Source organism: Puntigrus tetrazona, chromosome 20 (genome assembly GCF_018831695.1).
Source record: "Puntigrus tetrazona isolate hp1 chromosome 20, ASM1883169v1, whole genome shotgun sequence".
NCBI classification, from domain to species: Eukaryota; Metazoa; Chordata; class Actinopteri; order Cypriniformes; family Cyprinidae; genus Puntigrus; species Puntigrus tetrazona.
Window position 1 is genome coordinate 16517229 of NC_056718.1, and position 27834 is coordinate 16545062.

Genomic DNA, 27834 nt, shown 5'->3' on the forward strand with positions numbered 1-27834 from the left:
TGATCTGTGTACCGTGTTTGGGGGAGTTTATGAGCTGACTGGCAACCGTGGGTGCTCATGGTGAAGGTGTTGAAGGTAAAGGGTGAGGCTTGAGCAGATGACAGATGAAAGTGCTTGAGAAACTACTTAACGGCCACTTGAAAAAAGCTGAAGTGTACCTCAAGAATGCATCGCTGTATTTACTCTACAGAAATAGTTCACCTTAATTCATTAAAATGTAGCCATCATTTATTGGCTCTCTCGCTGTTACAACGATGTTTTCATTCGTGACACAAAAAATAAGATGAAATACCATGAGGGGGAGTAAATGATGACTACATTCGGTTTTGGTTGAACTTCCCGTAAAATTTTTGGTTCATTGTTTTGACAATAACTGACTGGTTTCCATCTTTCTATCTATGAAACCTTAACCCTATAGAATTATGAACATATGAAATACTAGCCAGAGTCAGACATTTTTTTGGTTTACATGAAATGCACATTAATATCAACCGTCACACTATAAATCCCAATAATATGTCTTAAGATGAAATTTAAAACTCTTTAGTTTTAATTGCAAATTGCACACAACAGTTTTTTTCAGGAAATATTTAATCATTGTGATTAAAATGTCTAAGAAATATGCAGATCAAATATGAGACACTGGTCTTTAGTGTTAAGACAACCCGACAGATTGTAGATGTATCGTTAAGTACACACATACATGCATAGCCAGCTGATCCAATGTGCACATTGCAAGATTAAAATGATTAAGAGGACTGACTTCCTGACTGACTGTTCACAAACACTCTAAAAGAATAAAAGCCTCACTGCTCATAACGTTATCTTAGATAACATTCATAGCAACACATTAACACGGACTGCTCTATGACAACACACGATGACCCATGCGCTCTGCATCTCTACAGCACTCACACCTTCTGCAAATTTCCTTTGACCGCTCAACATATATAAAATGCAAAAATAGTCACACAGTCACAAATAGCCTCTAACCTGTGAATAGCCTACTTTTTATTAAACTACAGTACAAGTGTTAAATAAACAGATTACTATAGAAATAACACATACAAGCTGATGCTTGTTGCATTAACATAGAAGCAGGATGAATATTGATTGGCTTACTTTGACCGAGGAAACGTGATCTCTAATTTACATCTGCAGGCATATGATGCTTGTATTTAAAGACAAAAGACAAGTGCATAAAGGCTGAATAACAAAAACAAACAGTTCTTGTTATTCTATATTATTAGAAGTGGGGGAGACTAAATGAAAATTCTCTCATCACATACTCAAGTTTATGTTCTTCCAAACATGCATGGCTTTCTTAAAATGCCAGTCGCCCAGTCATTATTCAATTTCATTTGTTGGGAAAAAAGCGAGACTGTGTGCCAAACACTTAATTTTGTTCACACAGGTTTGTAACAGGTTTGTGAGGGTGAGTCTAAGATTACTTAGGTAAGCTGTCTCTTTAAAAGAACTCTTCGGATGTATATGTCCTCCAAAAAGCCTCACGACACAAACCTGTCCGCCTTCAGACAACCTTTCGTTAGCGTGAAGGCGTGGACCCAAAAAAAGCAAACCTGTCCAAACACGCTTAAACGAGAAAACGTGCCGAAACCTCAACATCTGCCTCGGCTACACACAACGGAAACGTTGGACACTTTGATGCCGTGACGAGACGGCAGTCGGTACAAGTCTACAAACACGGGAGAAAGCGAGAGGAAGGAGGGCGAACCTTACCGAGATACTGCCTGATCTCCAGCAGAACTTTAGGGGGTCCTCCGTTCAGCTGGTAAAACAGTGAGCCGAGACAGAAGAGCAGCAGTGTGGCCATGCAGAAACCATAATCGCGCAGAGAGAAGCGAAGCCCTAGAGCCGAGAACCAGAACCTCTTCCTGCTGTTCCGATCAGTGCTGTGACTCGCGCTGTGATTGTTTAGACGGGGACTGCTGCTGTAATTCTTCATCGTCTCCTCACATGGAAGCGCCGAGAATGGTCGTCACCCATCCGCCTCTTTAGATAAAAACTTTTTAGCCAACATTTAAACAAAAACCAAACACGCTTCACAGATCGATGCACGCGAGCGCACGCGTTCAGATGTTTGGCCCCCCTAGCTCGGCCGTGTTTTCCCGTCTGCTCTGGCTGAGCTATTTTTGCGAATGAAGTTGGGAATCCATCCTCTGCTTTTTGGGGTTAGTGTCGGTGTCAGATTACTGAATGTGGAGGAAAAAGTTCAACCGGAGGATGGACTCGAGCTCACGCGCTGCCTTGTGCTTCTTAGCACCACCAGGCGGAAGACGCGGGAAAGCGTCGGTGCAGTCTGACAAAAACTAATTCAACACACGCATTTAGCGGCAAACTATTTGAATAAATAATACAAATAAAATAATATCTGTCTGTGAAAACAGCTGTGCATTTGTAGCCTATTTCCACGTCACGTTGTTATCCTGAAGCCATGGGCAGCAGAGACAATAGCAACAATTTTAATTAAACAAATATTCAGCCAAGAATCGAGTTCATAACTGAGCAGCTTTTGACAATTTGAACTAGCAAAACTAAATTTGACTCTTCCAGCCATGTAAGTGAGTACGTGTTAGAATGATAAAAGCGGTCTGCCTCACAGTGGTTTCATTTATAGTGCAACACAATATCTTTTATTTCAGCCAGGCACTCTAAATCAAATGAAGTTATGTTTTATGTAACCCAGTGGGAATATAATCACGTCTGGTGATTGCCAAATCAGAGGTGAACAAGGGCAAAAAGAGACCTCCTCTTTGGCCTCAGGCTGTTTGTTATTGTCTCCCAATTTTGTATATATAGTTTTATGACGGGTTTTATTATAATCAAAGAAATAAAGTAAAAGAAAGAACATTTTGTCTTTAATTTGTTCTCAAATTAGGATGTTTATTTGCAAAAAGGCATTAAATATGTGCACTATAGGTATGTAATTGTATAATTTTGAAGGACTTGAACAATGAATCAATACGGTTGTGTCACTAACATAACTGTCAGTGTTTTGTATGAACGTTTCATCACAGGACGCTGGTCTCAGACTGGCTGAAAAATAATGTACACTAACAAAGTTCTTTTGAACCTTCATGAAAACCTGTACTCTTTTCAACATTGATAATTATGTTTCCTGAAATATGAATATAATGATTTATAATGGATTGTGTGGCACTGAAGACTAAAAATACAGACTACAGGAGAGCAGTCAGTGTAGGATATTCTTTTTTTTATTACACCTCAAAGGGACAAATATTTTAAGACATTTTTGTTTGTAAATACACAAGCAAAACCTTTATAGATAATCATTAGCGAACTTAAACCAGATAAAATCATTTTTATACATATATTTTACAATGGTCACTGGAGCATGTCACTAACTAACTATAGGTGAAAGAGTATTGCTCTATGATGTATAGTACAGCTAATAATTACATTTGATGTAAAAGCAAAAATAAGTTATTTAAATATCAATTACATATACAGAATGTGCAACCTCAGTTAATCATTTCATATATGTAATTAAGACCAAGTTTTATAGCATTTAAGTTGAAATAATTAACTGGTCATGGTTAGTTCTTTAATTAATTAAAAAGTGATTATAATTCTTTTTTTTTAACAGAGATTTGATATTTAAACAGCTCACCTCAACCATCAACATCTGACCTGAAAACAAACGTCTTTTAAAAAAAAACTGCAAATGTGTCAATTTGTAATCTCATTTTCTCCACAATGGAATTAAAAAAACTTTCATTCTTCCATAAAGTGCATTTTTACAGTAACATTTCATGAAATATATTTTTTCGATTTTTATCACATAAAAAGCCTCATTGTTATCAAAGCACTCAACTGATAGCAATTTGAAGGCATCCATTCTGATACAAAAAGACTCGATCGATCCTCTACTGCTTAAAACGTTCATTAAAACCTCGAGCATTGCGGCCTATAAATTGTGCTGCGTTAGATACAAAAGAGTGAATGGCATGAGGGAGAAACACAGTTCTAAAGCAACCTTTCAAAAAAACTATTCCCTAGAAACCGCAAGGCCTTAGGGAAGCATTAATGGTGTCGTCTTGTAAATGGAAAACCAAAGGATTTGCAGCCTGAGAGTGATTGTGGGAGAAACTCGTTTCATTGTGCTTAACTTGGATTGATGTAATGCTTTCGATCTGTGAGCAGTGATGACGTCATGCTAATGCCCAAGTGACGTAAGCTAATGTTGCGCTTCACGCTCAGTTTTCAGTCTTTACACACTGTAAGAGAATCACCAGATGTGTGTAAGGAGAGTTAAGTCCCTAACACCTTATTCTTCCTGAAACACATTGTCATTGTGTTCTGAATGACAAAAATAAACAATGCTTCATTGGACATTTCATCTTCCCAATGTCGAACACTTTTGGGTTAAGCACCAGTTCGCTAATGTAACTAGAACACTCCTCTAAGTTAGTTCATATCAGTTTTGATTTAGTTGTATTTTAAGGCTAAGACTGTGTGCTTTAAGAGCTCAAGTTTATTCCTACGATTCAAAATGTCTTCAACGCCCAAGTCAAAGTGCAAGGCAATCTGGGACAAAAGAAAATAAAACACCTGTACACATTTCACTCCAGCAAGCATATTACAGCTGTGTTATGCATCACTGCCATCAATGCTGAGTACGATCAGAGGTACACAATATGCAAGAGTAACAAGATAACAGGCAACATAAACTGATACAGCTGATACAGTAATAAACTGATATGCCGCAACAGCCGAGTAAGTGATGCGTTCTGAATATTGTGTGTTTAGAAGACTGGAAGATTAAATGTGCGGGGAATATACAGTATTATATTAAGCAGATTATAAGGAGTGATGCTAAAATGTAACCTTGAAGAAAGAAACAAACGAAACATTACAAACATAGTACATATTTGCTAAAACCGAGGCCAGCTATTGGCCTGAAATCAAAATATGCATTGCTCTGAATATCCCCATATGGCAACATCATGCTTTCGGGAATGACTTACCCAAGAGTACACATCTTTTCATATACATACTGTATGCTTTGAGAGATAAAGTAGTTTTATATTAACAAACCTGCATGAAATGACATTGCTTTGGCCAGGTGACATACTCGTGATACTCGTGTGCTTCAATAAGCACTAAAAACTTTTCTTTTACAGTTTTTTTTTTCTAAATAAATCTTACACTTCCTGAAAAAGGATTCAGAACGGTCTTTATATTCATACAAAAGCATAAATTCTCAGAAAAAAAGTGTGCTTTCTTTCGACAGGCAGATGTTTCAGGCCAAAACTAGATGTTTCTATGGAAACATCTGTTGATAGGCCCACAATAACAGTCCTTAGAAGCCAGATCAGTCATTTCTGAAAATGCCAAAAGGCTGAGATTATAAGACAGAAAGGTGGGAGAAAATTCGGCAGCTGTTGTCCAGGTCTGTCCATTTACCAGCAAAATTTGATCAAATTAATCAAGTCCTTAACTGCTCGTGTTAGTATTATGACTGTCCTGAGCTGCTGGATGTGACAAGCTGGGCTTCACTGAGGAGAATACGTATGTGATGGTCCTCCTTCAAGCCTGCTTCCCTCGCTTTCACCTCATTTAAGGATGACACATGATCCAGCGTGTCAAAGCCTGCAGCCAATAGGGGGGCAGAATACATGGGCATTCCAATCGACACGAGCCAATCAGACACTGAGCTCACGTGAACAGGAGACACTGGCTTCCGACACATGTCAGTCAAACCTCCTGAGGGAATCTGTGGAGAAAAGGAAAACACAAGGGCTAAATGTCAGTGCTAATGCAGGAAAGTAAATAAGAGTATCATGATCTAATTTGACTCACATGCATGTGCTAAATCAAATAATGGAATCTGCTGAAGTAACTCACAGCCATGCGGTGCTCCTTGCGGAGTTGTTTAACTCTGATCTGATCCAGACTGGACGCCACGTCCTTCACTGGCTGCTGAAAGTCCTCTGAGTACCTCTGTACCAAGAGCTGAGGAATACCACAGCGGCCGTGCTGAGAAATGCAGAGTAAAAAGGAACGATTAACCAGGAAAACAAGATCTAGTGAAGTTCACCAAACATCTCTAACAACCTTATAGCCATGTACGGCTCCTAAGAGACACACAAGTACCGTCATCAAAATAACAAAAATATGAGGAGAATTTTCCTTGCTAATGCTGTATTGTTTCAAGCTAAGCCATGATTAGCGCCCAGCTAATGTGAGCAGCACAACATTCGCCTCAGACTTTGGACTCTGAATAACAACAGAAATTATCAGATCATAAAGTTTATTTCATGTGGCTTTTTAATTGATTTTACGGTTGGTGGAGACCAAGCACACTTGGAAACAGAGTTTAACTCACAAACAAGCAAACTTTATTGCCAATTATAGCATTATAAGGCGAGCTAGGCTAAATTGTTTGTTTAATGTGAGATTGTGTGCTCTAATGCTAACATCACCGTGTGTGGCGTAACTAAGATCCAGTTTAATCATTTTCAGCCTGTTTTTGTTAGCACGCCAAATGGCCATCTTCTCTAAAGCGGGCAATGTGGCTTCATAATATTGCAAACCAAGCAATTTTTTTAAATTGTAGTTAGCTCAATACTTGGCCATCTTTATGAAACAATCCAAGTACAAAGCTTAAACAAGCAAAGCAATGTTTTGATAGCGCCACAGTGTTTACACTCCTCAGGGAAATCAAACAATGAACAGCAAACAAGCTGAGAGCCCAAAAAGTATTTCATTTATATCAGCTTTAACTTGCAAACATCTTACTGAAACATTAACTGAATTATTAATTCAAAGTCTATTCAAAGAGATTCAAACAATTTCTTATACCCAATTCGGGGACATCCGATAGGCTGTGGGTCCAGGCATAATAGGATTGGCCGCCAATAAAAAGCACTAAAACTCCAGGCGGTCTGAAACCACAAACTGTTCCAGTGTTTTCATATTAAAGAGGGGACATTTTTCACCTCTTATTCACCTTTTTGTGTTGGATAATCTCAAACAACTGACTTGGATTCATTTGGCTTGTTGATGAACGTAAACATTACACACCAAGGACTCAAGAAGATATACCAGACTCAAGATGCTCTGCTTATAAATTACACTACAAGCGAGTCCTTCTGATCCTTCTACTTTTCCACTGCTTTTGCTGCCATGACAGAAAGATCTTTTTAACGATACAGGATCTGCAATAGTTATGTCTATGCTAAACCACGCATTTAGCAATTAAAAATAGAAACGAGAGAAAAGAGAAAGAAAAGAGTTGATTAATTGTACAGAGACTCCAAAAGAAACGTACTAAATAGTACTATAGGAACATCTTCTTATATGGAAATTGATGAGTGGAAATTAGTGTTTGGATGAGCACTGATTGAAATGTATATTTCTTTCCATTTCTCTTGACAATTTGAAAAGAACTTCCAGCAGCAAATGAAAGGAAAAAATACTCCCAGCCATGACTTTCCAAAGACAGTGGCATGGTTGAGTCAAGCCCCCTACTGTTAATCTTTGTGCTTTTGTTTAGTCTGCTAACCTTTAACTGCCGCCATTTTCCACACACTTTTTACCATATGATGCAATTCATGCAAACTTGAGGTCACAAGAATATGAAGTCCATTAGGCTATATCGAAGGGCTCCTCAAATCCCTAAAAAGTTCTTCACTGCCTCGAAGAGTTGAGCTCCAACCACAATTGAAAAAAAAAAACAAAAAAACAGAGCAAGCTAATTCAGAGTTCTTCAGAAGTACTAGAAATTTAAAGGAAGGTTGCTTGAACAGACTTTGAGCTAAACTCTTCTAGGGCCAGATTTAAGGAACTCTGCCATATAGTCTAACATTACCATTTTGTGATTACAAAAAAGGAGTACATTTTGTGAATGTTATGCATATTCCTGAAAACTGTGGCAGGTGAAATCATGACTTACTTTATCAGAATACGGCTCTTCGGTGAGATCAATGCCTTCCAAGTGCATCCTGTCCTCCAGCAGAGTCTCTAGGTCAGTCATTTTGGCATGGGAGATCTTCCTGCTGAGGGCGACTTTAGTTCCATGAATCTGAGGACATGCTGATTCAGGTAGGTCAGACAGCCAGGGTGGACTCAGAGCCGCTGCAGATTCACCTGGTGATAATGGGGTTGACGGGGAAGTCTCAGAGGGAGTGGTTGGGGTGTAAATGGGTTTTGGGGGTAGAATTGGTGTATTTGGCACCGAACCGGACAGCACTAGCGGAGGATGGCGCAGACCGTTCGGCAGACGTTCTTTGGACTTTTTAGCAGGCACAGGAGGTGGGACAGGTGGCTTTTTAGGGTGAGTCCGTGGAGCAGGGCTAGTTGGGGCAGAAACCGGTTGGCGGTTCAAGGTCTGAGCGGCAGGAAATAGACCGACCGGGCTGAGAGGAAGCTGTGTGGGAACCATAGGTCTCTGCAGTAAACCTGTCTCTCTTCCAGCCTTATCGCCACTCTGGTCCAGTTTTAATTCTACAAGACCGGCTTTTTCTTTTTTTTTGCTCTCTGGCCTGCCTTTATCCTCACTGCAACTCTGGTCCTTCCTCTGATCGAAAGCCTGCTCCCAGTGTATATCCCCCAGAGAATGCGAGCGCTTCCAAGACTCAGGGGTCTCTTGGGGACCGTCCAACTCCTCACAGCTTCGGCTGACCGGTATGCGGGAGGTCTGTCCTGCTTTGGAGCCCTTCTTGAGGCCGAGGCTTCGCAGACTGAAGCCCTTTATAGGCCGTTGCAGAAAGGTCTTTGGGAACTTGCGGTCCTTCTTGGCCTGCTGCTGAAGAGCTTCAGTGGAGTGAGTCATGGGAAGAGTGGGATAGTCTGGAGACTTTACACCCCCACAATCAAATCCAGATGAACCACGGCTGTGGCGTGAGGCCTTGCGGCTCTTACCTGAAACAGAGAGCCGTGCCTTCACATAAATTCACTGATCACATATAATTCCTTCCTCAAAGGCTTCAGATGGTGGCCTGCTTTTTTTTGGTTTCTAGGAATAACACTGATGTTGTGAAACTGATGATCAGTAAGATCTAGTACTGCAGCAATTTAGTTTTACACATGAGAGTGCAGCTCTTCCAATTTTTTATTGATGCATGCTTGCATGATATGCACTATTCTTTGTGTGATTCATGTACTACAATCTGAAAGAATGTGATGAAAGCTATCAGAAAATAAGAAAAATGTGAACATTCAGAAGTACAACAGCCTGTCACCAGCACCGTATCCGCAAAGGTGTTTTATCTACCCTTTAAGTCCAAGACACGCATGAAAGGCAAATTTTTCTTATTTAAGCTTTCGTCACGTTCTTTCAGGCGTGGGTATTACTACCTTAAGGGTATATAGTGCATCAATAACTCCAAGAGCTGAAATGGGTGTGTCAAAGGAGAGATGTGCAGTGTTGGGCAGCCCCCAGGAACGTGATTAGGAACCACTGATTTAGTATATTGTTTTAAGGCAAGTAATATCAGAGTTAATGTTTGTTAAAATGACTTGACATGTTACTCCAGAACTGTGGAACGTGCTTATGTCTCAATTTCAGTCCACAAAGGTTAGTTAGTCATACAGATCTGGAACAACATGAAGGTGAGTTAAAAATGACATTTTCATTATCTTTTTACCATGCAAAACAGAACTGGCATCTGCATTGTAAGTAAAGGTATGAAAAAGTATGTTATTGAACAGGTTAATGGTTACACTATTTAGCAGGTACCCAGAGGCACAATTTGTTAAATATTGCAGTTACATATTTATTCATTAGTTGGTAATTCAGAGGTTGTCTAAGGGTTAGTTGTGAGTGTTAAATGTGAGTGTTAAGACATCAGTAAAGAAAACCACAAATCCAGATCATATTTATTTAGAAAGCATAATTTTGTGCCAATTTTCCACATCAAATATTCTTGAAATGCTGAGCATTGAGTTATTGACAGTCATACTATTTAAGATTAACAGAGGCACAAAACTTAATAATATAAAATCTGAGTTAATAAATAAAACGATACATGAGTATTAATAGAAACCTAAAGATAAATGAAGATCATAAATGACAATGACAAATGATAAATGATGAAATGATATGATAAAAGGGTCTGGAAATGAAAGAAGCATTTAAGGATGCATTTAAAGTATTTTAAACTTTAACAGAATCCCAATGAATCTAATGGTGCATGCCTTAATGGTGAACATAAGCTCTGTACCACTGATCTTACAAGAAATGAGTGGAAAAGTAATTGGAACAGATAAAATAATATCAAGAGATGAAAACAGATGAAAAAAAGCAAGCAGACCAGAATGCTAGAGATCACAGAATGGATTTATTTTCCATTTTGGCAGATTGCACATATTTCTGATATTTCTGTTATAAGATGCCAGTAGAAGGTTAAGAAGACAACAGAAGAGTGAAATCCTTAAACACTTAATTTCTTTGGAACTAGTTAATGGGATACGATGCTTTCTCTTGCATAAAATCCTTTAAAAACAGTAGATTAGCTCCTACTTTTAAACAATCTACGTAAAATATCACTTTCAAAAAAGTATGCGATTCATCCACTACATTTTGTATTTATAAAGTCTTTTCTTTTTTAGGCACATAAGAACTTGTGCAATATGACAACAAACACCACACAAATATGGAGTGATATTTCTTGAAATGGTAAAGGGAAGAGGAGGACAGACTTTAAACCGAGTCTGAAATGAGTCTGCAGTGGTTTTGACATGGAGAACATTCTCAAAATAGTCCTGTGTAAGTCCTGCTGTGAGCACAAGTCTTGTATTGGTTTCTCTGAGATTCTGTCTCTCTTTAGATCTTTCTGAGGAAGCGGATGGATTCTGATCGGTTAGCAATAGCAAGACTTGCTGAGGTTTTTTTTTTCGATTTCTAACAGAATGGAAGAAAACAGGAGTCTGGATAAGAGAGTTAAAGGAATGATGACAGAGCGCCTCTAGAAGCAGAGAAGCAGATAGAGAACAGGGCAAAGCAGATGTGACAGACAGACAGGCTTGGGTTAAATCCAGATGTGATGACAAGTTCTCATTGGCTGTTAGGACACTGAGTCATGGCAGAGAGAGAGACGTGGCCCAGAGGTGAGAGGATGGTGTCATGGCGTTGCTACACTAGGCTGGACATGGTGGAAGCGGTTGGTATGGAGATGCTAGACAAGCGCCTGGTTACCATTCTCTAGGTTTTCATTGCTTTCGTAGCAACCAGAGTCCCGTGGGGAGTCAGCCATGAGGCCACGCCCCTCACAGAGGAGTTTCTCCTGAGAGCCAGAGAGGGCGCTGCGCTCCGGATCACTGCTGCCTACAAAACACACACAAACACAAAGTTAGGAAATGTATACACTTTCTTTCGGAAACAAGTGATACACGAATAAAGACACATGTATGTGTGTACTTACTGTCGTAATCCTGCAGTAGCTCTACAGCGGTCATCAGTACAGCACGGTGTTGAGGATCTTTGATGTTGAGCTCATCCAGATCTTCTTCCTCTAGTAGCTTAAACGTGTCCAGGTCCTCATACCCGTTAAACAGGAATGTAGGCATGTGCTCCTAAAATACACATCACAGATTACACACCCTGTAGAGCAGAAGCACTACGTAGGACCCTTACAGCTAAAAATACACCATTCCACCCTGGTAGGATTTATGTGTGGGAATGTTTCCAGACTTCAAACTCTTTTGTGACGGCCAGCTATCATTACAGTCCATGAACACACTAAAACAACACAATGAGGCTTAAAATGTGGCCTTGGTGTGTATTGTGTGTAGCCGTAAGGTCTGTAATGTGATGTTATTTAGAGTAGTAATAATGCAGGAGCTCGTGGGAGGTCTGAAGGGTGTGTATGTCTGTCTTTAAATACATTTTTTTAACAGGCATGGGGAAATGACCTCGTCCCACTTTCTCATAGTTGATCTGCTTTAACAAGAGCTGACCATCTTTTCACACCAACATCCATTTTTCATTTTCTCATCACACTCCACCCTCTTCTGTCAGCAAAAATTAAAGATGAGCCACACACTCATATTTATGCTAGATGATTATACATATGCCAGTCGAAATTCAAAGAGTGTACGTATCTCAAAGATAGCTGTGTGTGTGGTCCCTGTCTTACCTTCAGGTTGATTCTCTCCAGAAGCTCCTCGACTGAGTTAGGTTTGGGCGGCCTGCCCTTCCTCCTCCTCCGAACCGCTCGTTTGGGCTTCTCCTCTTCTTCAGCCAGCACATCCACATAAATGAACTTAAATGTGCCCACCTTGTTATTGAGCAGACCCATCCATGTGCCCATGGGCGGCTTGCTGATGATATCAATCACATCTCCTCTCTTGAAAGAGAAAGACAAGATTTATTTATTTATGATTTAATGCCATGCCAGCAACAATGGCATCTCAGTTTCACAATTGAAATTATATATACATACATACATACACACACATCAAAACAACTACATAACCATTTCTAAATATATACATATAAAGAAACAAGTGCAAAAATACATGTAATAATGTAATAATGTAATAATATTAAGCAACAATAGTCTTTCAGCTTAGTGTATGACAAAAAAACAATTGTTCTTTTTGAAAATGACATTTTCTGAATAAAAAAAGTTGCCTAGCATTACTTAAACTTGAACATTCAATTAAAATAGATGTTTTACAGTCAAAACATCTTTCACAGACTGGTCTCTCTTCCCCTTTTAACAGACAAGAATGAGTGAGTCTTGTATGACCAATTCGACTTCTGTATACACAACCTGATCACATCAAGTTTCACAATTATAAAAAAGGTATGCCTTGGTTCAGTAGTGGGTTTACCTCATACAGTTTGTTATGTATTCATTCATTCCACTCCATTTACCATTTATTATTAACACACTGATTCAATAAAGGTTTCGTGTCAATTGCTGGTATTTTGTATTGTTTCATTGAACAGGAGTGCTTCTTTTGCTGTTTTGTTCATTGCCAGCAAATCTCATAAGTCCGGGTATCCAACAAAAAAAAAAACAATCTTAAATTCTCTACTACGTGGATTATTGTAGGATGATCCATTTTTAAGACTTTTCTATTTGCTCCAGGGATAAAAGCAAAGCAAAAGATTCAGCTCTTACAGATTGAACTTTGTCCAGGTATGCACTTGCCAAAGCCTTTTGAACCAATCACTACTGCTGCAGCTAGATGACTGTCTGACTTTGATCCGTTTGTATACAGCGGGACATGAGTTGGCAAGCAGTGCCTTATATCCAGAACATTCCTGCTGATAATCAACTGGATGACTACTTGCTTTTTTTATACTGGGCCAGGATCATCTTAATAGTTGTTTTCTTTAATATTCCAGGGAGGTATTGGGCACAGATGTGTCGATGTAAAAATGTTCAAATGAATGTTTGTGTTCTCCAATTGAGGTTTTATATGAATTCCAAATGGGCTAATGTAATTTTATTATTAATAAGAATTACTGAAAGTACACTTCCTTGGGGCACTCCTGATTCTTATAAATGCAATTCTGATTCAATACATCTCTAACACAAAAAAAAGCATTAGATATAACATTTTAAATAAAAATGGGTAAATACCCCCTAAAACCCATATCTTATAAATCTTTTAAAATACCATATCTCCATGTAGCACCATAAGCTTTTTCTGAAGAATAACACCACTACATGTTCTTTCTTTATAAAATCGTCACATACAATAGATTCCAATCTTATAAGATGGTCAAATGTGCTTTTCCCTCATCTAAATCCACATTTTATTTGTTAGATGGTGTTACATAGGCAGCTGGTTAAGGCTATTGGCCAATAATTGTTCCTGGTTTAGGTACTGGTATAACAGTTGCTTCTTTCCAAAGAACCGATACTTCTCCTGATTTCCATATGCGATTGAAATTCAGATATTCAGAAGAAGCTAAATATTCAGAAATCTGGTAGTGAATTTTATCCGGTCCAACTGCAATGTCATTGGAGTTTTTGATGGCTTTTTCAGAAGTGTGACCTTTAAATCACACTGTGATAAAAAATTTACTTACTTTAAAGTAATATTAAACACAAAATCATTTCAAATGAGTTGGATTAATTGTAAGTGTTCAGTACCTTAAGTTTAAGTGAGTCTGTATCATATGGACTGGGTGTGAAGTCAGTGTGAACTCTAGCTCTGCCGCAGAAAGGGCCTCTGTACGGAGGCTCTTCATCATCACCATCCTCACTCCTCACACTCTCTCTGTTGCTGGCCGATGAGTCTGTGGTGCTCACCGTCTGTCCACCTGTGCCAAGACCAATCATTATAAAGGGACTGGATTCTTTCAGCACGCAAAAATCAATCAGACTGCCAGAAAGAGCACCATTAAGACACCATTATATGTAACCATTTAATGTATCACTGAGACTAAAGTAGTGACTGATCTTTTTATACATATTGTGAAATAAATAACAGAGTGAAACAGATCAATGAAAAATGAAAAAAAGGGGGACAGGGATTCATCTATTCATCACCCATTGATTGGACGGAATGGAGGCAGATCTGAATTTAAGCTTGCAGTCCCTTGTAAGAAAGAGGGCTTTATGAACTAAATGATTTGTATACTACTATTACTAATAAATAATATAAGAACGTATATATATAACGTATATATTGTGAATTTCTATTTAATGCCGGCTTTAACACAGTGTTAAGATTAGACTAATACGAGCAATAGAACTGCTTGCACACAAACACACAAAAACAAGCACACCACAAACACTTACTCATGGAGCTCTGCCCACTGAGGGAACTGCGCAGACTCTCTACAGACCCTCCTGCCTTGAGTTTGGGCTTCTCTAAAGAGTCCGTGTCTGGCTGAGGAGACTGAGGACAACTGGGTGTTCCATCTGGACTTGACTACACAAAGAAAAAAAAAAGAAGAGAGAATTGAAATACATTATTATTTATAGACAAAAGTACAAAGTACTAAGATGAAAAGCAGGTGATGCATATAATACAAAGCCCTCAAAAAAGATCAGTTAATTGCAGCACTGCTGTGAGACTAAAGCTCTACTTTAGCAAAGTAATTACACCAAGCTGACACTAGGTGGCACTACAACATAACATGATGACAGGGAGCGAGACATTGCGTTGGCACATAAAGTTCTCTTTGCGCAGATGAGCTCAACAAATACATACCCAGAGCTCTACATTAAACATGCTAAAAGAGATGACGCTATACAGAAAAACTCTTTCCTCAATTGTAACTAAAGCCAAAGCTGCTTTTTTAAGACAAACGCATTTTCAACAGCATGTGCATACATGGCAGCGAGCGTGCATTCAACACTGCCAGGGAGTATGCGTGTGTTTAATCGGACTGAGCTTGTATCCAAGCTCTAGGCTACATAAAGAGATGTTTGACCCTGGTTTGAAACACAGAAAGTGGGGCACACATGTGCTACTTCCCCCTGGAGTAAAGACAGGGTCTCACCTCTGAACGAGCCTGCTATAAAGCACATAACTCAGCACAGTTGAAGCAAGCACATGGGCATCTGTGAGGGTACCTGTTCAGAGAGAGACCCGGCATATTTCTTTGACATGCGTTTCCTCATAGTCTCTTTTACAGACTTGACTTTCTTTCCTAGAGAGATACGGGATGTGGTGGGAGATTTCACAGAGTCCCTGTACAGAGCCTCCTGCTCCTAATGCCAGAGAGAGAGAGAGAGAGAGAGAGAGAGAGCGAGCGATTAAGCATACTGAAAGCCAGCTGATCTACACAATTGGATCACAAACACTGCAGCTGCATATGAGAGCTGAAATCAAGAGGAAGCGAGGGAAAGAGCGCATGTGTACTCACACTAGGCTCGGTCGTGTTGACCACATGGAGAGAACGATTAGACAGGTCAAATCCTCCAAAGCTACACGTTCTCTGTGAAGAAAAAGACATAATTACCCTCAATTCACAAGCAAATGAATACATTTAGAGAGTCATTTAAAACGATTCACAAAGAGTCTCAATGATTCATGCTGCTCTTTATAATGGAAACCACACTTTTTAAAATGACGAGCTGCCAAAAGAAATAGTTCATGGTATGACCTGATTTCCTATTTAACTCAAAATAAATTCTTTCAGGAGTTGTTTAGCGTTATGTAAATAAACCATTGCTTTCTTGTAAATCCGACGAACAAACTGAAAATTGGTACTGAAAAAATAATGAGAAACAAAAAACAAATGTAATCTGACTTGAGGCAACATCTTAAACTGCTCAAATGCAAGTGATGCATTAAATTTAAATAAACTGGCTTTTCATTTTATGACATTTTGTTGAAACGTTTTACAAAGCGAAATTCATTTCAAAATAAAAAATAAAAAATAAAGATCAAATGTTATAGTATGAGACACTGATGCATATTGCATGGAATAACATCATGCACTTTAAAAGAAAAAAAAAATCTCAATAAAAGAGAGTAGCACATACAAAAAAAATACAGCATTCATGCCTAGGCTAAAAGAGGCATTTCCAACCCAAAATGGATGAAAGATTTCACTGATGAAGATCACGGTCATGTTCACATTCACTATGAATGACGACGAGGATCCGCAGACGACAGACTCTACAAAGCTGCAGAAGGAACTCCATATTATTTATTTTCTTCTTCTACCACTCTGCACTGTCTCTGAAGGACTGAGAGTTTCAATTATGCTCTGACACACATGACTGGCTACACGAAGAAAAAGTCAATCAAGAAATGAAAGGAGAGAAGCTCAGCATGGGGAAAGATAAGACTTGAGGTGCTCTCACATTCTTTTTCTCTTCTACACCTTTCTTAGATTATAAAATTTTGACTCTGTACTGCAGTAACACAAGTCTACAGTAATGAGAGGAGCTGAGGTCTAACTGACAGTGTAAGGGGTTTCTAGCTTTAATAATCATCCCAGAGATGGGTGAATTGACAGAATGCATTTTATGACAGCACAATTCATATTTCAGTATTAGACTTGGTGTTATATATATATAATATAACTCAAGCAGTCTGTCTCTAAATTGTACCCTATTGCAATTCTCTTCTGCAGCTTTGCAGCAGCCTGTTCCTCCAGTGCAGCAGGGGGCACTGTAGATCTGCTCTTCCGGCACACTCACAGACTTCTGCTGGATGCGTAAGAGAACTCGCTTGGTGCAACGATCCATGCTTGATGCCCACTTCCTGTTCGCATCTCTTTCGTCTTCTAGGAGCCAACGTCTGTCTGCTTTGCTCAGCGTGACGGGCCTAACCAGCCCAGTCCAGTTCAAGTGGCCATACAGGCTGCGTTCCACCACGTAGGTGATGTTGAGCTCACTAACCGCTGTCCTTCCCTTCAGGCGCCTCGGTGGAAACAGCCAGCTGCCCACTACTCCACTCCCACAGCTCTTTCCCTTCTCCCTGGCCAGTGGAAGCTCACGGGTGGGTGGGGAAGGGGGCAAGGTGGAAGAGGGAGCGATGGTTTTCTGAGTGTTGCAGGAACGTTGGTAGAGCAGGTGCTTGGTGGAGTATGCGTAGTTTGGGTCAGGCTTATTGCGCTGCCACACGGAGACCGGTGGCCGTTTGGTGCTGTTAATGTCATCTAAAGACACCAGAAGGGGGTGCGGCTTTGGGCGGGGCCTAGTGAGGCCATAAAAAGCGTAGACGCTGTCGGTACTTACCCCATGTGATAGAGATGACAAGGCCTTCCTCATCTCTCCGTCTGTAGCCGAGCGGGAGACTTTAGCATTGTCGTCTCCCAAACCCTCCAATTCGGAGAAAGAGGAGCCACTACCCCCCACTACACCCAGTCCAGATCCAGCACTACTCTTCCGCGGAGGGCGGATCAGGCCGTGGGGATGTGTGCCGGGGGTCTTCACTAATTTGTGAGCAGGTTTCCAGGCATCAAGGCTACTGGTGGAAGGCGAGGTGGTTAGGCTGTCCGTGTCCCCATCCAGAGAGAGCTGCTCTTGGGCAAGAGAGGACAAAGAAGAGTCTGTGCACTGGGCTGGCTTCTTGTGGATTTCTGCATACAGAGCATTTATGTCATCACATAAGGGAGCTGCATCCAGACTGAGTGAATCTGCAGAAAAAAAAGATCAAAATGAAAACCTTTATATAAATAATTTATATCAAATAAAGATAAAATTAGACATGCATTCTGACCAGTACTATTAAGCTGATGAATATTTTCAAATATTTCATGTCAGAAAACCATTAGGAAAAAAGTTAATGTGAGAACATTTCACAAGAACAGTTTGCTAAAGAACATTTATTTGAAATGCACATCTTTGGTAACATTATCATTGTCTTTGTCACTTTTAATGCATGCTTCAAGAATAGAAATACTGTTATCTTAATATTCTATTCACCCCAAACATTTGAATGGTATTGTAAATTAAATATAAAATGGCAAAAATATGTGCAGCATGAGAAATGGATTTGAGATGTGCTTAAAAAAACAAAAAAGACAAACAAACAAAAAAAACCCCTAAATATTTAAATTAAAAAAAACAAACTTGAGCTAATGAGAAATAAATGTTAAAATTTGCTGAAAAAAAAACCCCAAAAACAAAAAACGTAATATTAAAATAAAAAACAAAACTAAGCTATTGCCATAAGAACAAATCCTTTCCAGCTACCTTGTGAGCCATGTCTTTTGCTGTCATCCACTTTAATTAGCTTCTTGCGAACACGTCGAGTCGAGTTGACCAGCTTGTGAAGCCTCTTGAATTTCACTGAGTCCTCCTGCTCATCATCTGACTGCTCCACAGACTAGAGAGGAAAAAACTCAACTTCAGTTTTATATCACCACCTACAAACATAAAATATTTCCTTTCATGCAGACATACATAAAAAAGAAAATGATGGTTTCAACTGGTATGGACAGATTATGGAATTTTTAGGATGGGCTTTTGATATTAAGGACATGACTTAATGCAATATGGAGTTACATGTTATGAAATTTTATGTCCAGGAAAAACACTTAAAAGTCTTGTTTTTGAACATAACAGCTGGTTATGAGTGAACATTTGTGGTGGAACAAATCATTTCCTTAGTCCATATGAATAATTCAGATAGGGCCTACACTGCTGAGATGATTTATGACCGGATCACTCCCCCAAACAAACATCTGACCTCACAGTTAACACATCATGTATGATACTGAAACCTCTGATACACAAATAGAAAGCCTCTTTAATCCCTTCTACCTAAATCCCAAACTTGCAAATTGCAAAAAACACACACACAAAAAAATCTGTTTACTGCAAAAGTACACCACATTACGGGATGACATGCTATTTTTTAAATAAAGGATATAATCTGCTCTAACCACAGACTGTTTTTAAACCATCAGGAGAGCCTGAACTGTTTTGACTAATATCAGTGATGGGCAATTGTATCAGTGTACCCCAACACACCACACACTTAAGTGTTCCACTAAATCACTGAGGTTGAATGTGATCTGTTACTGGAAATTCTAAATTTCAACCACATGCACACACAAAATCTTAATGGTTCACCATAGGCATTGAGTAATCTTTCCTAATCATTCAAGTAGATTTCTATCTTTCAAAAAGAAGAGTCACTGTGATCATAGAAATATAGTTGAACACACGGCTAATAATACTGCTCGAACGGTTTCAAAAGCATATTCAGAGAAATAGAGCAGAAAAACTAATTTACATAATAATCAAAAACACCCATATGAAGAAAATAATGCCTGGACAATCTCATTAAGGACTTAAGGGCTGCTCAAATCCCAATCACCAAGTTAACCAAAATCTATTTTTAAACGAACAGGGCAGGAAAGAAAGAAAAAGAAAGAAAGAAAAGAAAGAAAGACAGAAAGAAAGAAAAAAAAGTAATAAAAATAGAATACTTGCAAAAGTGAGTCTAGCTGTGCTCCTACCGGGAGTAGTTTCCTGTAGGTTAGATGTTAGCAGCCCATGCAAAAATCGCAACGCAACGTTCCGCGCAAGACAAATTCAAACTGTAAACAGTTTTTTGAAGAAAACTCTGCAATATCTGTAGGCAGGGGAGTGTCTGTGGCAAAAGGCGTGAGCTTGTGTGTCCGGAAACATTGTGAGGTCTGCCATATGACCCCTGAACATCCTTAATGGTCTTCAGAGGAGAAAAGGAATGTGGGCCAGAGAGAAGAAAGGCTGGTCTGACTGCAGTACATTCATATACAGATATAGTACATCCTCTGTGACAACGGCTACTAATACTGACCCCAGATCAGCTCACTTCGGTGGAGCCTTGATGGGTCACTATACTGATCTTGTGACAGGGGAACCCTGTGCATACACAGCGAGCTCTCAGTGTTCTGATTAACGTTAAACTGAGCTCAGATCAGCGGCATCCCCAGAGAGAGTTGTGCCCGACGGTTTAACCGTTCGCAGACTAGGACTGACCCATTTCCATTTATAAATAGGAAATCATCAACCCAGGGGCCAAGATTCCTACAGAAATCCATTTTCTCATTCAAACGCAGAGATTCAATTTGCACACGCTGATGTGTGGTAGAGACAGGCAAGAGGAAATGTGCGTGAGTGAGAGTGTGTGTGTTTCAGAAACACCCCCAGGGGCTCAGAGATACAGGGTCTTTGTATGAATAAGATTTGCTTACCTCATTTCCTTTCCTTTTGCTATAATGGGTAAAACAGTACAAATGGAGAATTTCACGAACAAATGTCTCGGTCATATTTCACTTAAAGTTAAGCTCATGAAAGTAACCCCCCTTTTTTGCAAGAAGATCACCTTCCATCACAAATAATTTTCCTACAAATTCTTAAAAATCTAATCTAAATAAATAAAAATGTAATTCTTTACCCACAACAGCGGTTTTTAGAATTCTCCTCAAATCCATCAGAAGTCAGTTATAAACAGGTCTTCAATTTCCTCTAATTTAATCCTTTTGGACATGAAATGACATTGACCACACACACACACACACACAAACAAACAACACAGATGCACAGAAAGCATAGGACGGGCAATGACTCCTCTCAGCGGACATAAGGCTTTGCTGGGCAGAGTGAGTCATTCTTTAGCTTTAAGCGCTGAGCGAAGCAGTGCTGTGGTTTGTTAACATCAAAAACCATTGCAAAAACAGCTTAGCTGTTGACCATTAGAAAAGGAGGTGTATGTTTACTTCCAGAAGCTGCTCAGAGTTTCCATGATAACTGTGTGTATATTTGTGTACTGGCAGTTTATTTCTCCAAGAGGGCAAACTAAATCCACTGTTACCAAACCTGTCTAGGCTTTAACCCCTTCACACAACGCTGCACAGGCACATATACGGTCTATGCAAAGCATACTCTTGTAATAGCAACAAGATCCAAAGTAGTGTGACATATCCAACTGTTGTTTTCAGAGCAGAAGAAAAGGCTGGGGAGGCAGAAATGGCCACATATCACTCTTCAGTTGAGACGCACATTATAACCTCATCAACAGGGGATATTGAGTGTGCCTACACATCAAGCCAAGTAGAAATTGCATCAACACTACAGGTTTAACAGCGAGCCGCCAGTGCCAGATGATCATTACAGCACCATCATCTCCATGCAAACAGCTTTCAGATCACTTGCTTACACTGATTTAGAATTTAGTTTCACCTCAATAGAAATCAATTGTACTGTAAAAAATATGTGATGATGAGATATGACATGACTCCAGTCCTACAGTTTCTAACAAATTAAAGTGTGTTTTGGTGTGGTTATAGCAGGGAAGGGGATGAACTGGGGTGATGTAAGGACTGCCACTGCCTGAGTTTATAAACCACAATGTCACTAGTGTGGTCTGCAGAAATTTAACTCCATAGACACACACACACACACAAAAGACATCAGTCAGTACAGTGAGAGACATTACTAACACTTACTGCTGTGAGAAAATAAACTTTGATGTGTTTGAATGATGTTATGTTGTAAACACGCCCTATATACACTCAGGTCTACAGTCTGGGTGGTTTAATAATGTACTTACATTGTAGACGGAGGAGAGGTTAACAGGGGGACTGGATCCATCAGTCCACTCTGCTGTGTCTGTACTGCTGCTCAACTGTCTGTTCCTCTCATATTCCTTTAACTATGGAGAACAAGAGGTCAAAGAGAGCCGCCCCCCTTGCCCTTACACTCACACACCCTATCTGTTACAGAAATAGAGTCAGAGAAAACCCCATACAACCATGTAGACACGCACACACACACACACACACACACCACACAACAGTCAAAAGCAAAACACACTAAAAAAGACAGGCACAAAACAGAAACGTCATGTCCATTCAATCTGGGATTTGTGTTCATAAACTATAAGCTGAAAATTCAGCTTTAAATCACAAATAAATAACATTTTAAAATGTATTTCAACAGATATCTCACAATAGTATTTTTATTTTAATAAATGCTTAGTGAGCATGAGAGACTTACATTAGAAACTCTTTTAACAAGTGAAAAAACAGACCCAAACTTATGCATGGCTGTGTATTTGTAGGCTGTTGGACATTAATTAGTTACTTTTATTTGTAGATTTTTAGAATTTATTCTATGTATATATGAATAATATAATTTATTAAATGTGTTTTATTAAAATTAAGCTTTTAGGTTAAAATGTTTTTTACTTCTTACGTGGGTAAGAAATAGCAAAAAAGATTCCCCAATGGAAAATACAAAATGTCAACGTTTGTATTTTTCATACAATAAAAAGGCATAATGGTCATTGGTTGATTCCAGGTCCATTATTTTAATGCTTCACTATAAACTACTAGACAATCTAAAAAAGTTGTGAAAAATAAAAAACAAGAAGGATGCATGACGTCCTTGGACACACAAAGATACCACAAAAAGACAAAGAACACAGAACAAGTAAAGCCACATTAATTTTGGAAAAAAATACATTTGCATACATTTGCATTTATACAAACAAGAGGACAGACACATGTTCATGCATGCTTACAGCATGTATGATGATGGCAACTATCCACAAAGGCTTGGCATTGATTCAAAGATCCAGTCAATCAAGACCACGCATTACATAGACAAATCAACTACAAGGCCAAAGGAGAAAGAACGGGAGCGGAAGAGACTTTAAAGAATGTAGAAAACCATGTTGGTTAAAGGAATCAATGTCAGCCTTGTGGAGAGAAGAAAGCCACATTCTACAGTCATCCATTAGGTTCATTATCAGATGATAATTAATCATTATCATGTTCTCAAAACAAAATGACAGAGGAAAGAAAGAGACCCACTATCATCCAACACACCTAAACAGTGAAAAAGAACAGAGGAAACCAATCCAACCAATCCCAGCTAACCCTACGTCAGAAAGCAGACACCAAAGACTCTCCTTAAACTCAGCAAAACATGATTCGCACTAAGAAATCTACTGCAGCTCTCAGATGCAGGGTCAGTACGAATGTATGTATGTGTATGTAAGTGTGTGTATGTGCATTTGGAGGAAGTTTAGGTAAGTACGGTTAGTAAACATGAAGGTACGCACACCAGCAAAGCTCTTTTGTATTATTTTTGTGGATGATGTGTTTACCCGTGCCAGTGCCTCCTCCACTGTAATCATCTTCTCTTTCACCATCATCATTAGCTGGATCCGTTCTTCATCACTCATAGTGATCTCACTGGCCACATAGCCAATGTCCTCTCCTGAAGAGTCAAAAGGTCAAAGGTCAAAATCATGTTTTCAAAATGTCAAAATCTCTTTTCTCTCATATGGTGTCCCTTAAAAATAAAAACAAAACGAAAACGAAAAAGTCATGACGTTTTCATTACCTTTTGACGTTTGCCTTGTGACCCCTTTCTGTGACTTTCGAAAGTTCTGCCAGAAGGATTTGTTTTTTTTCTTGTTGTCCCACTTTCCTGTATGTGAAGAGAGGAGAAATCAGGACCATCAAAATCATTCACTGTACAACCAGTGTGTACAAACAACACTCCTTTACAAAGCTTGAGCAAAAGAATGGACTCTGTTGTTATCCGTCATCTATACATCTGCCCATCTACAAAACAGACATCTACAAACAGAGAGTTTGTAGATGTCTGTTACAGATAACCCTGTCACCAGAACATTGCAGTCTGCTATAAATCCAAATAATTCTATAAAACCTCAAAACCACCAGAAAGATTATCAAAATAACAGTTTTCATAATGAAACGCATACCTGATCCATCTTCAGAGCTGGATTTGTGCAGAGGAATTCTGATAAAAAAAAAAAAAAAAAAAAAAGAATTAGGATGTGTTTGATAAAACTCTTCACATTTCCAGTGGCAGCTGGATTTGTGTTAACCAAATGTACAGAGAGATTTTTATGATTTGAGGCAGTAGAGGGCAGTGTGGTGCTGATCACAGAGCACATGTCAGGCTCCTGAGGCTCACAGGGCACAGATGAGAGAGGCTCTGGAGATGCAGCTAAACAAGATGAGTTAGACAGAAAGTGAGAGAGGGACAAAAAGGGAACAGAAACAACCACAGGACAGACACTGTATGTTTATATTTCCACTTCGCTCCTCTGAGGCACAGTGCCCTTGGAGAATACTAAAATAACAAATTTAACACTAAAGCTTAACCAGAGCTTTTTTCTAATTTACGGAGTCAAAGGATGAACATACTAGATTCCACAGTCATCCGATTAATGCTGATGAAATAAATTTGGCCTAATCAAACTCTAATAGAGACACATCACCTTTGAAATTCTCATACACATTAATATATTTACTTGCCAAAACAGATGACTTTATGCAACTAATTGGGATGGACAAACACATTCATTGGCATGCGTCCAATTAATGTATTTTATTACTACAAAAACTGCATGTACACTGGACTAAGTGTTTTCGTCTCCTATGCATCAAGGGTGCATTTTTTGCATCATCAAAAATACAATACAAAACAGCAATATTGTGAAAAAATATTACAATTTAAAAATATATTTTCTGTTTTAACATAAGCAATTTTGTCCTGTGATGGCAAAATTACACTTGCAGCCACCATTTCCTGTCTTCATGTCAAAAAATCCCTCAGAAATCATTCAATATCATTATTATTAAAGTTGAAAACAGTTAAAGCTACATTTTTTACTGACCCAAAACCTTTGAACAGAAATGTGTGTGTGTGTGTGTGTGTGTGGATATAAGCAACCTAACAATACAATAAAATTTTCTTTTTCATACAGAACAACTGGACATGCCATCCTGATTTGGGAAAATATCCAGGTGTTTACATTCCCATTGGTCATGTGATTTAGATCATTCGCTTGGTTGTAAAATCCTGTGAGAATCTAGGCCATGTGTTAACTGCCAGTGAGAGGAAACATCTGAACTGAGCCGACCGTCAACAAAACCCAAAACACAGAGGGAGAAGAAAACATTCTGCCTCAAACGAGTGTTTGTTCTGCAGATGAGGACATGAATGCAAGTTTGCAAGTCTATGTGTTGTGGTTTTCTTATTTGAGTAGTGGATTCTCGCTCATCCTTGGGTTAAGAAAACAATCTCAATCTAGTCTGCACTAAAGTAAACACTGGCACGGGCATGTATGCATACACTCGCAGACTAGCGTGCACCTATGTGCTTCAGTCTGGTTTTCTCCACAGGAAGACAGAAGACAGGGTTTTTACCAGTCACTTGTGTTTAAATCATTACGGCTGCGTGCGTGTATGCTTTTCATCTGCTGTCCATGTGTCCCAAATACATGACATTCTCACTGCTAAAGCTATCAGTATGTACACACACCCAAGAGGACAGTGTGCGTGTGTTTAGTGTCAGGTCAGATGTTACAAGTCATTACAAGAACTGCGAAAATGTATCTTGCATATTTCGGGACGTCCACTGCACTCTGACCAAATAAAGACGTCAACGCTGCTCTTTTACCCAATTGTGTGTTTGATACACAAGGCATGACGGAGGCCTCCCTGAATTATCATATCATTATGCTGCCATGGCAACACAAACTTTCTCTGTTTAACCTCTTATTCACCCCACACAGAATCCAAAGGGATTCTTCCTGCTTGTATGCTAACTGCATCTCATGCTAAAAAGGCCCTATTGAACAGCAGCTCACTAAATTAGGCTCCATTCAGGATTTCTGCTATTGACAGAGCTGTATGTGTGAGAGCACAGTGTGACCGGCATACAATACAAGCATGTTACAGTCCGTCAGTTTCTTTCTCTCATTTCGCAGGGTGTCTTGTGTCTTTACTGGTGTGTGTCTAGCAGAATTTAAGCCCTGCTGGCTGCATTCCTTTACTGAAAGTAACTGTCATGTCCACTATCTACTACCAGAGAAATCCTTGGCTTGCTGAGATTGTTATTCAGAGAATGTGACGGAAGAACACTTCACTCTGAAATATTTACTTTCTCCACATGCTTTAACTGTGTCCTTCAATTTAAAATGAGAAATGTTTGGGATGGACGACTGTATTTACTAAAAGAAGCAACAGATGGATGATGTCTGTAACCATAGTAACAAAGTAATTTGGTTTAATTTGTAGTTTGTCAATTTGAAACAATTTTGGGCAGCAACTGCTGTTTTCAACCACTCAGATGCAATTAAAAAGTCTGATTCAACCTACTTTAGTGTTTTGACTTCCTCTCTAACTACATAAATCTCTATGTTTGACTAATTTTAATAACCTGAGAGTAAGTAGTCATGATATCGATAATGTCTTTGTATGACTGTTATCAGAATTATCAGAACTGGACTGTCATATTATTATGCCAACATGTTTTTAACTATTAAGAGGAACAGCATGTAGTTCTCATCACTACAGTGATGTATGTTCACTGTTCTTTCAGAGCTGGGAGTGGTCGGACTTCCTCTTTCCTCTAGTCAAACTGCTGATGAAGAGGAACACTGCTATCCCAGGGTGCACCTGGTGTCCCGCGATCGCTCGGTTGGTTGGTTTGCTTCCTTACACCTGGCTTTGGAGTTCAGAACATGCTTGAGCACAAAAACACACATACAAAAGATCGCAAAGGAAGTGTCCAGGAAATGACCTTCACTAGAGGTCATGGTAAATGGAGCTTGAGGGATTTCCTTAAAGCCACACACACACTCAAACACATACATTTTTTCTGTACCCAGTTACTGATTTGGTATTTATTATCATTATTAATGTAGAATGTTTTTATTTAACATTGTTATTATCATAGCTTACTCTTCTTAAAGAACAAATTATATATTCTTTAATTAATAGGAAGTTCAAATGAACAATTTATTTGAAGTAGAAACATAGTAGCATGTATTCATAGGAAGTCTCTGGCAACATAAGAATGAAGGAGCTTCTAAACACACAGTTGCGCCACGCACACACACGCACACACACGCACACACACACTCTCACTGTTATCGGGTTCTTTGCTGTTCAGCATGAACAGCCTTTCTGGAGGCCAAGGCTTCTTCTAATCATATAGACAGGAAGTCTGGGTAGTCTGGCAAAGACTGTTTTGTCCGGTATGGCACTGTGCTGATAATGTAATGTTACAGACAGTTCTAAAGAATAGGACATGAAATAGGGCCGCAGAAAAATCATATTGTGATTATGACAAATATTATGATATGGCAAACACTTCTGCTTAGATATCAAAAGGGGAAAGATTAAAATCTGCTTCTCGTAATGCTTAAAGTCATAATGAAATGGAATAGTGACAGATCGTCATTTTAATATCGGTTGTTGATTGTATTTTGAGATGTGGGCAATGCACTGAAAAGTAAAGGCAGGTGAACATGAGCTTTGTTGAAGATGTTTTGTTCTAATCAATCCATTCAAACAAATGGGTTAAAGAGTAAAATCAAACAATGTTTTTAAATATAAGTATTGAGTAAAACAATTTAAGCTTGCTTTTGTCAAATCAAGGCTAG

The 27834-nt window shown here is 39.1% G+C and overlaps 2 protein-coding genes across 12 annotated transcripts in view; both read right to left on the bottom strand.

The window, feature by feature from the left end:
* usta (uronyl 2-sulfotransferase a) overlaps positions 1-2542 on the bottom strand; it is a 44420-nt gene extending 41878 nt beyond the window's left edge. Inside the window, exon 1 of one of the 2 annotated variants that reach the window (XM_043219918.1) lies at positions 1741-2542. In XM_043219918.1, the coding sequence (XP_043075853.1) occupies positions 1741-1966 (226 nt within the window). In that variant the 5' untranslated portion in view covers positions 1967-2542. The remainder of the gene's footprint in view (positions 1-1740) is intronic. The other variant, XM_043219917.1, reaches the window with a different exon arrangement.
* Positions 2543-3214: 672 nt separating this feature from the next.
* The window catches only part of sash1a (SAM and SH3 domain containing 1a), a 169697-nt gene continuing 145077 nt past the window's right edge, over positions 3215-27834 (bottom strand). For 4 of the 10 annotated variants that reach the window (XM_043219905.1, XM_043219906.1, XM_043219909.1 and 1 more), the window contains 16 exons: positions 24139-24176; positions 23754-23840; positions 23515-23627; positions 21955-22056; positions 18606-18738; positions 17106-18046; positions 15821-15892; positions 15528-15665; positions 14748-14880; positions 14097-14266; positions 12123-12332; positions 11409-11559; positions 11183-11311; positions 7940-8907; positions 5890-6021; positions 3215-5758 (listed from right to left, as the gene is read on the bottom strand). In XM_043219905.1, coding sequence (XP_043075840.1) covers positions 5498-5758; positions 5890-6021; positions 7940-8907; positions 11183-11311; positions 11409-11559; positions 12123-12332; positions 14097-14266; positions 14748-14880; positions 15528-15665; positions 15821-15892; positions 17106-18046; positions 18606-18738; positions 21955-22056; positions 23515-23627; positions 23754-23840; positions 24139-24176 — 3778 coding nt within the window. In that variant the 3' untranslated portion in view covers positions 3215-5497. The remainder of the gene's footprint in view (positions 5759-5889; positions 6022-7939; positions 8908-11182; positions 11312-11408; positions 11560-12122; positions 12333-14096; positions 14267-14747; positions 14881-15527; positions 15666-15820; positions 15893-17105; positions 18047-18605; positions 18739-21954; positions 22057-23514; positions 23628-23753; positions 23841-24138; positions 24177-27834) is intronic. The other 6 variants (XM_043219911.1, XM_043219913.1, XM_043219915.1 and 3 more) reach the window with 4 other exon arrangements.